The sequence below is a fragment of the Setaria viridis genome, chromosome 3 (assembly GCF_005286985.2).
Source record: "Setaria viridis chromosome 3, Setaria_viridis_v4.0, whole genome shotgun sequence".
In the NCBI taxonomy this organism is placed as follows: domain Eukaryota; kingdom Viridiplantae; phylum Streptophyta; class Magnoliopsida; order Poales; family Poaceae; genus Setaria; species Setaria viridis.
The window spans coordinates 49,409,292-49,424,221 of NC_048265.2; the positions used below are offsets into that span (position 1 = coordinate 49,409,292).

The 14,930-nt window shown below is 44.9% G+C and overlaps 2 protein-coding genes across 2 annotated transcripts; one reads left to right on the plus strand and one right to left on the minus strand.

The window, feature by feature from the left end:
- Positions 1-7,535: 7,535 nt before the first annotated feature.
- On the plus strand, positions 7,536-7,862 carry LOC117849400 (auxin-responsive protein SAUR28). The gene has a single exon (XM_034730932.1). The coding sequence runs from the start codon at positions 7,536-7,538 to the stop codon at positions 7,860-7,862; it is 327 nt and encodes a 108-aa protein (XP_034586823.1).
- An 818-nt stretch (positions 7,863-8,680) lies between these two features.
- On the minus strand, positions 8,681-10,253 carry LOC117847862 (uncharacterized). The gene is made up of 2 exons (XM_034729157.2): positions 10,092-10,253; positions 8,681-9,994 (listed from the first exon to the last, which is right to left on the minus strand). The coding sequence occupies exon 2, from the start codon at positions 9,992-9,994 to the stop codon at positions 9,065-9,067; it is 930 nt and encodes a 309-aa protein (XP_034585048.1). The 5' UTR covers positions 10,092-10,253; the 3' UTR covers positions 8,681-9,064.
- Between the last annotated feature and the right edge of the window lie 4,677 nt (positions 10,254-14,930).

Sequence of the window (14,930 nt, forward strand, 5' to 3'; positions counted from 1 at the left end):
GGTATGTACAAGAGCTAGTTTTGTAAGATTGGAATAAGTTCATGAAAATTTTAGTAATCATATTTCTCCATTTGTTTTGAAATGAAATATATAGTAGTCCGACGGAGGAGCTACCGATTATATTAAATACTCCCTCCGTTTCAAATTGTAAGTCCATTCCAAGAATCTTGAAGAGTCAAAGCATTTCAAGTTTGACCAAATTTATATGATAATATAATAACATTTATGATGTCAACTAAGTATCATTAGATTCTTTATCAATTATATTTTCATAGTATATCTATTTGATGTCATAAATCTTTATATTTTTCTCTATAATTTTGGTCAAACTTGAGATGCTTTGGCTCTCCAAGATTCTTGGAATGACTTATAATTTAAAACGGAGGGAGGGAGTAATAAAGATCACGTGAACTCCAATAATCATCGGTTGAACCAATTTAAACCAAAAACTCACTACTAGCAATTTGGGTCGCACTCAACCAAAAATGCTCCGAGATTCCAATCATGCACTCTTCAACTAGAAGAAGTATTTGTTTATTTGATGCCTGCGCCAAGCGCATGTGACAACCAGTTAGTTGGCTCGCAGATGCCCGACTTTTAACTGACAATGACAGCGCCCATCAACAATAACACTGTACTACGCCAGATGGCTGGCCGGTCCTACTCAGTTGATAACACATGTACACATGTGCACATCTTGAATGGCATGGTTAATAATCACCTTGGTTAATGATCCGTGATTATCCGCGTCATGTACTAGTTGATGAGTGGTCTCGATCAAGTGATGGGACGGCACGCAGGGGGACATGAAAACATTTCCCTGACTAGGCAACAAACAGCAAGGACATAGTATGGGGGTGTTTGGAAGGAGGAGGCTAAATTTTAGTTCTGTCACATCGGATGTTCGGATACTAATTAGGAGGACTAAACATAAGCTAATTACAAAACTAATTGCAGAACCTCTAGGCTAAATCGCGAGACAAATCTATTAAGCCTAATTAATCCATCATTAGTGAATGGTTACTGTAGCACCACATTGTCAAATCATGGACTAATTAGGCTTAATAGATTCGTCTCGCGATTTAGCCTAGGGGTCGTGTAATTAGTTTTGTAATTGGTCTAGGTTTAATACTCCTAATTAGTGTCCAAACATTCGATGTGACGGGGGCTAAAATTTAGCCCCCTCCTCCCAAACACCCCCATATGTGTGCATGCATGATGCATGGACAAAACCCAACCAACACCGGAGAACCCTTTTTTTTTCCATTCTTTTTTTAATCAATACATTGCATCATTATTTATAGGTTGCGTTACATTGCGTCATTATTTAATTATATTTATAACAATCCATCAGTATTTAATTAAATTAATCCAAGAGCACGTATATGAACAATGATGCAATTATTATTTTTTATTTGAAACGTGATGGGAGTGCAGTGGTGGATGTAGCAAGCAAATAAAGCATGTATGCATACACAGTTGGAAACAAAAGGCAAATAAAAAGGACTAGTAGACTAGCAGCCGTACACGCGGAAAGCAAAGATAAGGCAACTAACCGCATATGTGGCCGTACGTACGTGCACGGTGATGCAAGCTCCACTAACGAACTTAACGTGCATGCGCAGCAACAATATCTTATCAACGTGCAGCAGCCTGCTATTTGCCTGCCCTGTATCTCGCGGCGGCGATGCCTTTCGGCAGAAAACAAATCTCAACTACACCTTGCTTCCATGCCCATGCATGCCTCTTTGGGGTGTTTGTTTCTTTAGCACCTCCTAAAATTCCTGTCACATCGAATGTTTAGATACTAATTAGGAGTATTAAACATAGACTAACTACAAAACTAATTGCACAGATGGAGACTAATTTGCGAGATGAATCTATTAAGTCTAATTAGTCCATGATTTGACAATGTGATGCTACAGTAAACATGTGCTAATGATGAATTAATTAGGCTTAATAGATTCATCTCGTGAATTAGCCTCCATCTATGCAATTAGTTTTATAATTAGCTCATATTTAGTCCTCCTAATTAGTTTCCGAATATTTGATGTGACATAAATTTTAGTCAGCACTAAAGATCCAAACGCCCCCTTTATATTGCCTTGACGATACTTCCTCACGTTTGGTCGTTTTAGTTTTTTTAATACCTAATCCTATATTTAGGCGCATAGCAATATTTATGTACCAAGAAAAGTTAAAATAATTTTTTTGAATGGGGGAGTATCTTTTACTCTCTTCGCTTTGACTTTTTTATTCATATCTTTTACTATGCATGTAGACATAATATATACCTAGTTGCATAGCAAAATTTATGAATTTAGAAAAGTTAAAAATAGCTAATAATTTGGAAAGAAAAGAGTATATTGTAACATCGTCTCAGCAACATGCATAGAGTGCCGTGTCACTTAATTGGTGGATATGTGCATGCATGGTGCCGTGTGCTAGATATGGTTGTACCTTATGGTACAGTCGTACTTGCACTTTCGTTGTTTTTTTTTGTCTTGGTGGTACAACATGTGTACGGCACTTAGATGAGCAAAGATATGCTGCATGTATGGAAAATGACTAGACATATGTTATGATGGACGACCAACACCAACATCATTTGCTTATTGAGGAACACACGTATATATTTGGCAGTGTGGGCATGTGGCCTATGACGACGCCCTACAATGTCATGCATGTGTGCATGTACTTGTGAGTGGGATTTTTTTTTTGTCTGGTGCTTTAGGGCACGACACCAACCTTGTTGACACCCTCTTGCATTGCATGCATGATTCAAGGGGCTCCACCACGAACTGGACTCCACCACGCAATGTGGGGCACTTTAGCCTGCACATTTTGCATTCATGGTGCCTGTGAGCTGCTCGTCTATACATGTCCTCAATTCTTATTCTGCAATGTTAGCGGTTCTTCTCTGGAAAAACAACAGAAGAGAAGGTTTAATTCGTGCACTAAAAACAAACATGGTTTTATTAGGGCTTTCTTCACCATCGTGAATTGTGAGAGCGAGGAAAACCTGCCATGAGTGTGGGCCGAAACACGCGGACGAGAGGACCCACCCCAGGAATCTAGGGCCAGCCCAACAAAATCAGGCCAACAGAGGAAGGAAGGAAACCCAACAACACAAGAAGTCTACTGGATCGGAGCGCTACGCTTCAGAAAGCACTTTTGTCAACACGAGTCCACCTAATTTCGAATAATCGCAAAAGAGGCCTCTCCGTTTATTCATATCTCGAGAGCCCTTTTATTACTTTTATGGGCACGCTGGAGGAAGCACCTATCATGACTCGACGACGAACGAACGTCTCCTTCGGCGATCTCCGTCGTCTCCGGCGGGTGGTGGGTGGAACTCATGGGTTTTCTAAATTTTGGTCGTCTCTTCACATGAGCCATGACCTATCTCGATAGACGTCGTGCAAGTCCCAGAATTTTTTACAATGAAGGTTCCTATCAATCACTAGCTTGTCAGTTGGCTATAATTGTTCTAACCAAAAACTTAAAAACAACTAGCGTTCTCATCGTGACCCATATTTAAACATATACACTATCATTTTCATGTAGCATTATCAATATCTTTTGTGTATAAAATCTTTTATCTAGAAACATCTTTAAAAGTAACAAGCTTTAATAACAAGATTTTATTGTTAGTTAAATATTTTTAGAGGTGGAAATCAAAGCATTATGTTAAGGTAATACTTGATATTATCCATTCGACCAAAGATTCATACACTAAATGCATGGGATAATCCGTACTTGAATCTAGATATATTGAATATCTGATCCGTATTCAAATCCGCATACTCAAAGTTGGACATTATTCTTGGCACATCCATCAACTCAAGGATTCAGTGGTGGTAACACTTGCCCATTATTCAAACCCCTTGAATGCATAACCTGGGTATTTAAATGTTTTTGTCCATGAACCATTTATATTTCTATGATCTTTCTGGGAAAGAATTGCACATATATAGTTCTACTGATTTACATCTTGAGCCATAAAGAACTATATTATAACTACCTAGAATAATGATGTACACCCACATCAAAAGATAAAGGAAAGCACTAGGTAAAATAAAATAATTAAGCATGTGCAAAAAAAATCCAACAATAAATTATATTAGTACCTCTACCTACACAACATCACGTCTAGCTGGCAGCTTTGGATATCATAGCATTGACCATCTGATCAAAATGGGTCACGCTACAAGGGATCCTGAGCACACCAGGCTGAGCATGTCCGAATTGCTGCTCAGCCATCTCCAGCAGCGCCGCGATGCATGGTTCCCTCAACATGCTGACATTAACCAAGACCCTCTGCCCTCCTTCGCTGTCTTCACTGTCGCCACCAACCAGAACCATTGGAATGTAGCCTTTTGGAACCCTTCCAGCAGAGTCACCACCGTCAGCGTGGACATACCTTGCCGGTCCAGTAACCTTGGTAGTCTGCTTCCTTGATCCCCACATGGCCATTTGTGATTGATGCTGTTGACGAATAGGATGATATGGCGATGAGATTATGATATGCTATATGCTAGTATGCTACTATATATGATGATGATATGTATCTGCTAAACTGTTATCCGTAGAAAGAAATGCTAGAGGTGTGGATGATGGATCTATTTTGTGAAAAGCAATAGCTTATATAGCCAAGGCGGGCAGCATCTGCAGGCTAGTTGAAGTAGGAGAGAGATCTGCTACGCTGTACTTTTCATGTACAATTGTAATCCCGCGTCGTCCAAGACGGTACGTGCAGTGCATTGCTTGAGAAGTTAGTTTAGTTAGACTTACATAGGCGTGCTGATGTTGACATCCATTATAAAATTAAATCTGGCCGGGAAAGAACGGACAAGACAAGTTCTAACAAGTTAATTTGGCCCAGTTGTGTTTGCTCACGTAGCATAAGTAAATTTGTTTAACAATCTGTTACTGTCAAGAGGTAAAAGGTCCATAGATACGCAATTCTATATCAGATTAATCTTGTGCTAGCTGTACGTATTGGTTCATTAACTAGTTCTTGACGCAAAGGCTCAAGACCGTGAAGGTTAATAAATATAAACAAGAATTTACTAATCAAGCAGAAAGCCGGGCAACCGGACGCATGTAATGATCCTTTCACTCGTACACTGACGAATTGACATCTTGGACAAGCAGAGTTAGCAGCATTAGCTTTCACTGACGAGGAGGACAGTCTCTCGCTCTTTCAAACTATAAAATATTAGGACCAAAGTAATCAGCAAGACAATAGAATGATGCCAAACGTTGCCACACCCTGACACACATTCTAAGTTAGTAATATAAGACTCCATATTCAAATGTTCCATAATTCTTATTATGGAGATCGGTTTATTTTGTCGAAAGATCTTTCAGTGTTGTAAACTATCTACAGGAAGAATAAGGGGAAACCCAAAAGCTGCTTTGTGCACCATGACTATTTTTTGCTACTAGTCGAGGTAACTTCTATAAAAAGCAATCCTACTAATCCATGGAGATCACTAGCAGTAACAGTCTATTTTCTTTTTCATGTGACCATCCGCAATCATGACATTTTCGTAAAATCTAATTTAGCTCTCTTGCAAGGATAACCAATATGCTAATCATGCCAATAACTCAATAATTTGATGGTACATGCATGGTGTGTACCTTTGTGACCCTGTAGTTTAAGCTTTACCTATGTAGCTTTTGCAAAAAATCATGTACTTTGGTCTCAGCTGATTTAATATGCAAAAGCTCACCATTGTTCCATAAAGAAAACTTTTAGAGAAGATCTGCTATCCACAATTCTCCCTAGCTACTTCGATCACATTCTATGCATGCGCACCTCATAGCACTTTTTAGAGACTATCAGATAAACAGAAAAAACAAATGTAAGTGACAACATAATGCGATAAAAGATGAGTGCCATGTGTGGGCACTGGTAGTTACCGGCGCATCCAATCAACAGGAAAACAACGACAAAGTAGCAAAATTAATAGGAGATAAAAGGGTTTGAAGCATCGATCCTCACTCCTCGGCACACATGCATGCCACTTACTTTGCATGGGTAAAAGCCTGCTGAACTGATTGAGAAACGCAAGGGTAGATGCATGTTGCTGACCGCTTGACTTAATATAAGGTACGGTGTTCTCATATGGATAAAAAGAACATAAAAGTATTATTGGTAATATTCATATCTAAGCAGCTGAGTAGTAGCAGAAGCAGCAGGAACAGTCGATCAACTAGCGGCTCCATCAATTATTGTGCCACGCAGCCATTAGGAAATTCTCAGTTTTCGGGCACGTTGGAGGTGGATCACCATTGCCTACACAAAACAAGGTATATATAAGCAGATATATCTCTCTCCTTAGAAAGTGTATGTACATTCATTCCAAGATTGTACTGGAAGAAAAGAGAATGTCTATATTGATATAAACATGGTATTGATATTATCTCACTGACTTAATTGCCAAATCGATTGGGTATATATATAGCAGAAGAGCAAATCAGAAACTTAATGCAAGGCAAGGAACACGCAGAGCATAATGCTGAAGAAGAGGCCTGAAGCATGAGAGAAGAAGAGAGATAGGCTATGGGAATTGAATAGAAAGAGGTCGGATCAATTTCATTTCCATCAAACAACATATCCATAGCCATATGGGGGAAGAAAGCACATGAATTTGGACAGATGGAGTCAGGAGGCCGATCGAGGGTTCTATTATTATTGATAGATCGACGAAGCAAAACACCATTTTTGGTATAACAATTATTATTGTAAAAACCACATTGGGCGATATCGATCATGAGCACGGTGTAGAAAACTTGGTCTACGGACGTCGTTCCATTAATGAATATGGTCTTCTTATCATTCTACTAGTAGTTGGTTTGACCTGACGAGACAGTCAGTGAAGTGATGCTATGCTACTTGCTTGAGCTGTCAGTTCGATCAGTTCACACGCGCCCCCAACGTGCACGACGAAGATTACTACGTACGTAAGTACGTTGCCTGTTTTTGGATTTCTTGTACGTTTAATTAGACTTGTCCTTTGAGAGTCTTTATCCTTGATAGGAACGGTTAGTTAAATAATCTTTTACCACTTAAGAAACTTATATGTGCCAGCAAACACAGTAAGACCAAGCAGCTTATATGTAATTAGTAGCCTGCGTCGTCTTCCTCTTCCCTTTCTGTCCATCCATCACTGTAATAATGCATGTCAACATCACCACACACCTGCAAGTCTAGCTTAGCTTTGCTAATAATCTAACCAACTTCTCACCGGGTGCACGTACCGTCTTATTTACTTAGGCCCGGACCGTACTGGTTCATGAGTCCTTTTTTCCACAAATTTTACCCTGATTGCAAGGCTATATAAGCTCAGTTGCATTGAGCACAACATCTAACCATCGATCAACACCATTTCATTCTACACACACCAAGCTTATATATACGCACATCTCACGCATATATTGCATAGCAGTAAACAGTAAACAGTAAACTCAGCGCATCATTATCCATCTAGTCTTTGACACCAAAACATACTTTCATAGTCATAGGTATGGCAATCTTGGGATCAAAGATGCGATGCGCCGAGGCCGTCGCCGCCGCCCCATGGTACGCCTGTGCCACCGGTGGTGATCTTGGGAAGGTCCCAAAAGGGTACTTCCCTGTCATGCTCGTCGACGACGGGGAAGACGATGAACAGGGCCAGAGGATCTTGGTGCCAGTAAAGATGCTAAGAGAGCCGTGCATGGAGGCCCTGCTGGAGCTGGCGGAGCAGCAGTTTGGGTATGGCCAACGTGGCGTGTTGAGGATCCCGTGCACTGCGATCCATTTCGAGCACATAATCAACGGGTTGATGAAGAATAATGGGGTTAGTAGATAGGTTCGTGACTTTGCATGCTATATATATGTTTCTTGGATCTTGGGGTTTTCTCTCTCATTTTTTTCAGAGTATTCGTATTCTCATTCTTCATTTTTGTCAAGATGTGTATTGTCGGAGCTCGGACAATCCAGTTTCATTTGTTTTGTTCGACCTGAAATCTTTCTTGTCATCTACCTACGGTTCCAGGATTTAAAGCAGGCATCAGATTTACATGAGACAAATCAGCAGTCTTGCTACTGCAATATGTGCCGCTGCTTCCTTCCCTCCGCTGTTTCGGATTGTTGTTTTGCTTTCACCCAATTTCTATTGACCCAATATTGCAACGTGTAATCATATATCATTGGTCTAAAAATCACTCGAGTGATGGCTAGTCACTCCCGGAGGACATCACTTGGGTTGCCATCTCCTCTTGCCTGATGAAATGAAATTGAGCACCGAGTTTCTGCGTTCGTTCCGTCTGAATCAATATAGGTCGTCGATGAGGAATATATGTAGCCTACTATTTCTGTCTACATCATTTTCTTTATATGCAAAAGAAGCGGCAAGGAAGCACATCTCTAGCTAGCCAAAAAGATATAATATATATCTATTTATTAATGGCTCAGATTTTGGCCCAAAGTGGCAGTGAAGTGAGACCCAGCATGCCGTTCAGGGGAGATGGCTTTCTTCCCTTTGAATGGGATGGTCCTTTAGTTTACGTATTGGTGTTTAAACTTTGGTTTATTTGCTGACTTGGTCATGTGTAGTTTTTTATGCTATTACACCTAATAATTTAGGTATGATCTCTCTTCATAAAAAAGGATGAAGTCGAAAAGATATAATATGTTGCCACTCAATCATCAAAATCACAAATTATGGTTTAATGGGGCCATGTTCCCTGCAACAAATCCCTTCACCGTAACACTCCTTGAACTAGACACAAGACAAGTTGGACCGCGGGCACATGACACGGCCGGGCCAAACGGGCGAGCCCCATGCTCAGGCAGGCGCATATATGAAGCTACCTTTATTACGACACAAAACTCTATATTTTCCTTACTACCAGTATGTCAGCTAGCTAGCCAAGACGAAGATCATGAATTCATGACAAAACAACATGTATCCTCTTGGTGCATGATCTCTTGTTCTGTACCGAAATGCGCAACAAATCATCCGTGTCAGTGAAGGTCAACGACGAAATGTTCACCACCACCGGCCGGCCATTAGCGAGTGGAGCTCGCTATGCCGATCGTGACCACAGCCATGGAGACCAGGAACAGTGCAAAGCAAACAAAACTGAGCACCGGCTGCGCCTGCGCGTCGCCGACGAAGATCCCCGTCGCGGCTGCGACTCCCAAGACGGCGACGTCCCTTCGCGGGAAGGCGGCCGCCCTGCTTAGCACGAACCGCGCCATGCGGCTTAGGCTCTCGGCAGCGGGTGCCCTGGTGAGACAGACGCCGGCGGTGATCAGGTTCACCCCGGCGACGGCGACGGCCAACATGGCACCGCCGAGGCCGCCGCAGCAGCTTGCTGACGGAGGGAAGCAGCAGTGGAGTACCGCCCCGACGGCGACCACTGTGGCGAGGAGGCCGACGGTCGTCATCCAGTGCGGGTTGCCGATGGCGGCGGCGGTGCCCGTGTTAGTGTGTCCTCCAGCGAGACCACCGCGGAGGCGGAGGAGGAGGTGCAGGTTGGCCTCCTTCCCGACACCGTAGTCGGCGAGGGTGCGGCGGCCGTCGTCGAGGTGCCTCCCGGCGAAGACGAGGCGCTGCTGGCCCGCGGCGACGCGCTCCCTGGCCTGGATCCTGGCCTTCACCTCGCCGACGGTGTCGGACGGGCTCACGTCGAGGGCGAGCGTGCTCCCGGCCGGGGTCCTGACGAAGACCTGCATACTGCCGCCGCCACCGTCGGCCCCGCCTCTGCGTCGGAGGCCGAGCAGCAGGTTGCCGTACCAGTAGAACCCCGCAAGAGCACTACCGCCTCCGCGGCCATCCCCGAGCCGCCTGCCCTTTCCCTTGCCGGCGACGGCGAAGAGGAGGCGGCGCTGCGGCTCGCGTGGTGGGACACCCACCTTGCCGCCGAATTTGGTGGCCCTCTCGCCGCCGGCCGTGGCGGCGCACGACGGCTCCACCTCGCACGTGACGGTGCTCATCTGCACGACGAGAGATTAACCAAGGATAAGCTAATTAATCACGTATACACAGGAAATTAGCACCAAAATTAGCGAATAATCTAGGAGCTAGCTGCACCTCCGATTGGCTCTTAATTAGCCTTCTTCTTGGTCGTGCTCCTGCTCCCTTCTTCTTGGTCGTGCTCCTGCTCCAGAGACATCTCTCTGCTCTCTGCTTATAACACGCGAGAGCGGGCTCGAGGACCTAGGTGACGGCTGCGTCGTCGTCAGCCATTGACGTCACAACGACCCTTCGGCAGGGGGGTAAGAGACGGTGAAGAGCTTCATTCGCACGCTACCCCACCTTCGACGAAGCTTCGTCCTGCTTACTTGTTTGGATACTGGCTTGATGAGTGTCCACGCTGTCGTGGCATGCCGTCAACATGCTGTAGCATCCATTTCTTTTGTGTGTTTTTTTAAGGCAAACCATAACCTGCCAATAACTTGACCCTAACTTATAGCACTGTAGCATTTCGTTTGTATTTGTGAATTATTATCCAAATATTGACTAATTAGGCTCAAAAGATTCGTCTCGTAAAGTATAATAAAACTGTGCAATTAGTTTTTAATTTCGCCTACATTTAATACTCCATGCATGTACCGCAAGTTTGATGTGATGGGAAATCTTCTTTTTGCATAGTGTCAAAGTTGGGAGTTTGGAGGGAACTAAACAGGGCTCGAATACAAGAAGGAATGTGAACCAAAATCCGAATACTTGAAAAGCATCAATCAGGTGTTCCATTCGCTTGAAAAGCTGAAGGACCGAAGGGGCGACCAGAGGGGGGGTGAATGGGAGCCTATAAAAATTCTCAACGAAAACAAGGCCTATGTCCCAACCGCAACCCCAAAGCACACGGTGCGTTCAATCGTCAAGATGACGCAAGTCAACTCGTGACTAGCTCACCCTAGGAACGATAAGAGATGCACAAATTACAGCGGAAATATAGCATGAATCGATTCTATCAAATTTGCACGGATGAGACAAAACAAGAACACTATTAATCACTTACTTAAGTGGGCATGGAAGGATTAGCAATTGATAAACTAAGAATGATTAACGCAAGAGACAGAATTAATTAATTAACCACTAGACATTGTTAGCAAAAGACAAACGTGATTAAAGTGCTAAACAACTTTACTGGTAGTCGCATGAATTAAATAAGATAAGATAAAATAAAAAGACTCACAATGCTTGGCGCATGTCTGTAGGCCTGGTGCATGCGTTGGCCTGGTTTCCTTCGTGCATGGGCCTGCAGGTCTGCTTTGCTCGAATGCCCAGATGGCCTGCTAGCTGGCCTGCTTCGCGTCCTGGGCTGCTACCTGGCGAAGCTGGGCCTAGTGCACTACTGCACCTGTCTACCTACTGGACCGCCTTGCTGGGCCTGCTGTAGCTGGCCCGCGTGCACGTGCTGCTCTGGCTCGCTAGCTGCCTCGCTTCCCTGTTCCTGCGCACGAACAGACAGAGGGAAAACAAGAACTCCAAGAACACCACTCAATCTTCAAACTAAAAATACTCCCTCAAAATTCCATGAATCGAGACAAAACTTGAGCTATAGATGCGCAACCACAAGTGCGAAAAGATCCATGAAAAAGATCTCAAAAAGCTCAAGTATCCATCACGGATTTTAGAGAAAACCGAAACCCTAACTCAAGAACGCGATTTGGGAAAAACTCAAAATCAAGCCGGATTCGTGAGGGATTTGAAAGGGGATCATATCACGAATGCTCTCCAAGGTCCTAGTAACATTTCCCTTCAACCAATCTCACGAGATTCGGGCTCAAACATGATGAACGAAAAATCCCCAAAAATAGTTCCGAAAATAGGGAAAAAGAAAAACGCTCGGGAATCAAAGATTTAGCACGATTTGAGACAACAAATAAAGCTAAATCACAAGAACATCTTCTATACAAGATGAGGACTAGCCTCCTCCCTTCATCCACCCACTAAAGATGAAGAAATCAAGAGAAAAGAGTAATCACTCCCTAATCCCCCTCTCTCCTCTCACTTTAAGTACATGACTAGCCTCTAAGCAAATAGATAATGAGTTGCTAAGCAAGGAGGTGCTGAAATAACCAGCCCCCATCCCTATTTATAGTCCAGGACGAAAGACTAAACTACCCCTATAGCTACAACTAAGATAACTACCCACGCAGGAGCATTTTGGTCCAAGTTTTTATCCGCGCATCGGACGGACACGCCGCCTTCACGACTTTGCTTCGCCTCGACGCAAGCTTCGCGATGACGCCACGTGCCCTCCTTCTCGAAGCTCCGGCCGCACCGGGCTCGCCCCCGGTTTTGAGGCCCACACCGGGAAACCTGCCTGCGTAGTGGTTTTGAGGCCCAAACCACCCAAACCGTCCATTGACGCGTGTCCGGCCTCCGCCAAGCCTCCCGCTTGACTCGACCAACGCCGTCTCCATCGTGTCATGCCCTCTTGCCATTCCGTGCACCATGTGGACCGCCCGTGACTTCGCCCGGACTCCTCGGGTCCATCGGTCCAAGCCTACTCGCGTTCATCCTTCACCGCCCTTGGTCCATCGGCATGAACCTTTCGCTTGACTTTCACCGCACGCCGTCGACCGCCACGTCTGTCACACCCGGTTTCTGGATAAAACCGAATGCATCGCATATGTGTGCCAGGATCCGTTCTCACACATATGTTGACGTCATCAGTGAATACATCAAAGACAGTGCCCAAAAACATACATAAACCAGTAGGAACTTTATTACACTCAGCGTGATAGACACGAAGGTATTTAATCGTTCACCGATAACTTAACACGCACGCACACACAACGCAGCTTCTCCACAGGCTTGACTGGTGGACCGCCTGCCTAGAACTCCTCGAAGTCGTCGAAGAACTCCCCATCATCACAAGCTTCTGAACAGCGTTTGGGCAAGGGTGAGTACACTTATGGTTGGTACTCAGCAGGTGGGGGAAAACATGCAAGGCTCACAAGGAATGGCTCAAGGCTTTTAAGCGGTTAGCGTTTTAATTGGTCAAATTTTTATTAGCAGCACCTAATTACTAGATGTAAGTTTATACCAACCCAATTAAGCATATAACATTAACATAACCCAAAGGTAAAGGTAACACAGATTAATCTCATCTTTAAGTTCCATTATCATGTGAGGGTCCAAGCCGCTCTTAACCGTGAGCACGGCTGATATATCAGTTTTCACTCTGCAGAGGTCGTACACTTTACCCACAACTCGTGGTCCCCCGTGTCGCCCGGGTTTGCAAAGCCCTTAAACACTTCCTTTGGTGAGTGGCTGGGGGGTCCACTACGAAGCCTTTACAAAGACACGCAGATAACTGGTAGCCCGCTAGAGTTTCAGTAGCGATGCGGACCACAACCCATTAATGAGACAGCACCTTAGCGAAGGCTACTGCTCCGGATCGTGCACCCAACACCTTCCCCCTCCTTGCCCTTTCGGTAAAGCCACCAGCTAACTACATGCCTAATTATTCGGCTAAGATCAGAGCCATGTGATGTTGTGGTTGTACTGTTTTCTTGGGTGGTTCTCCATGTTCCGATTAAAACAAGTGTTCTTGCAATTAAACATGTATAGCAACATAAATAAAGCATGATTAACATGTTTCATGATTATCACATTACCAACCCAATTTAAGCGACTAGCAAGTCTACCCAACATGATTAAACAGGTTTTCAAGGAATAAGGATTAAAACTAGGTAAGTCCTTAATAGGCATTCCCGTCAAATTTATGCACATACAAGAAACAAGTAAAGTGCTTAATCATGATATTATTGGGACAAAAAGAACATGCAGGGGAAGAAGGCCACTTGCCTTCCTCGGCAAACTGGGAGAACTCTTCTTCGAACGGTGGCTGCTCTTGGACTTGCTCCTCCGCGAACGTCACGTCGTCTACACGATCACACAAGGCAAACAAACAAAGAATAATTAAAACAGTACAACAAACATATGCAAAGGCTTACAACAAACTCCTAAATCTAACGTTCATGCAGAGACGATCGCGTGAGCGCGAGAATCGCTGAAATCGGATTTAAAACGAAGAAGATATGAGATAAACAAGTTTCAGGGGCTAAAACAGAATTAACTATATACTTCAGGGGCTAGCATGGAATTTTAGAAATATATACTGAACAGAACATGAAAAAATAGAGAAAGATAGGGTTAGATCTACAAAATGACATGGCTCGGGTTAAAATAAAAGAATGCAGGAACTTCAGGGACTTCTCTGGAAAATTTACAAGACACAAGAATTAAGTAAAAGGAATAACAGAGAGTTCAGGGACTAGATCGCAAAAACTCCATCTTCTTCCTCCAACAAGCAACCAAGCACACAGGGGCATGGCCGACGGGGAGGGGGGTCTCGCCGGCGTGGGAGGGGGGAGCCTCGTCGGCGGCGAGCTCGACGGCGCGCGGGCGGCGGCGCCTCGGTGGGGGAGAGGAGGGAGAGAGGGAAAGGAAGGGGAGGGCCTCACCGGAGAAGAACAGAAGCTTCGCCGGTGACAGTACGGGCGACGGTGTGGCTTGGGCGGCGGTGTGGCGGTGCGAGAGAGTGGCGGGTGAGTAGCAAAACGGAAAGGGAAACTCCGGGCGAGGTCGATGGTGACCTTTATAGGCCTCGGGGAGGAGCGGAAGGGGCTCCCGGGAGAGATCGAAGGTCGGCCGGCCATTAATGGCCTTCAAGCTTGTGCGGCCGTTTCCGGGGAGAGGAAAGGATGGGGCGACGATTTGAGGCCGGGAGTAGGGGAGGGGAGTCGTCGCGAGTTCGTGGAGGGGCTCGGGAGGCCAAGGGACACCGGGAGGCGAGGGGGCCCCGGCTGGCGGCGCACCGGGGGCGCACGGCACCCGTGCGTGCGTCCCTGGAGCTTCTGGCGCCTGGAGGTAGAAGAACCAGGCCGGCTGGGCCGATTTGGGCCGGTCGGT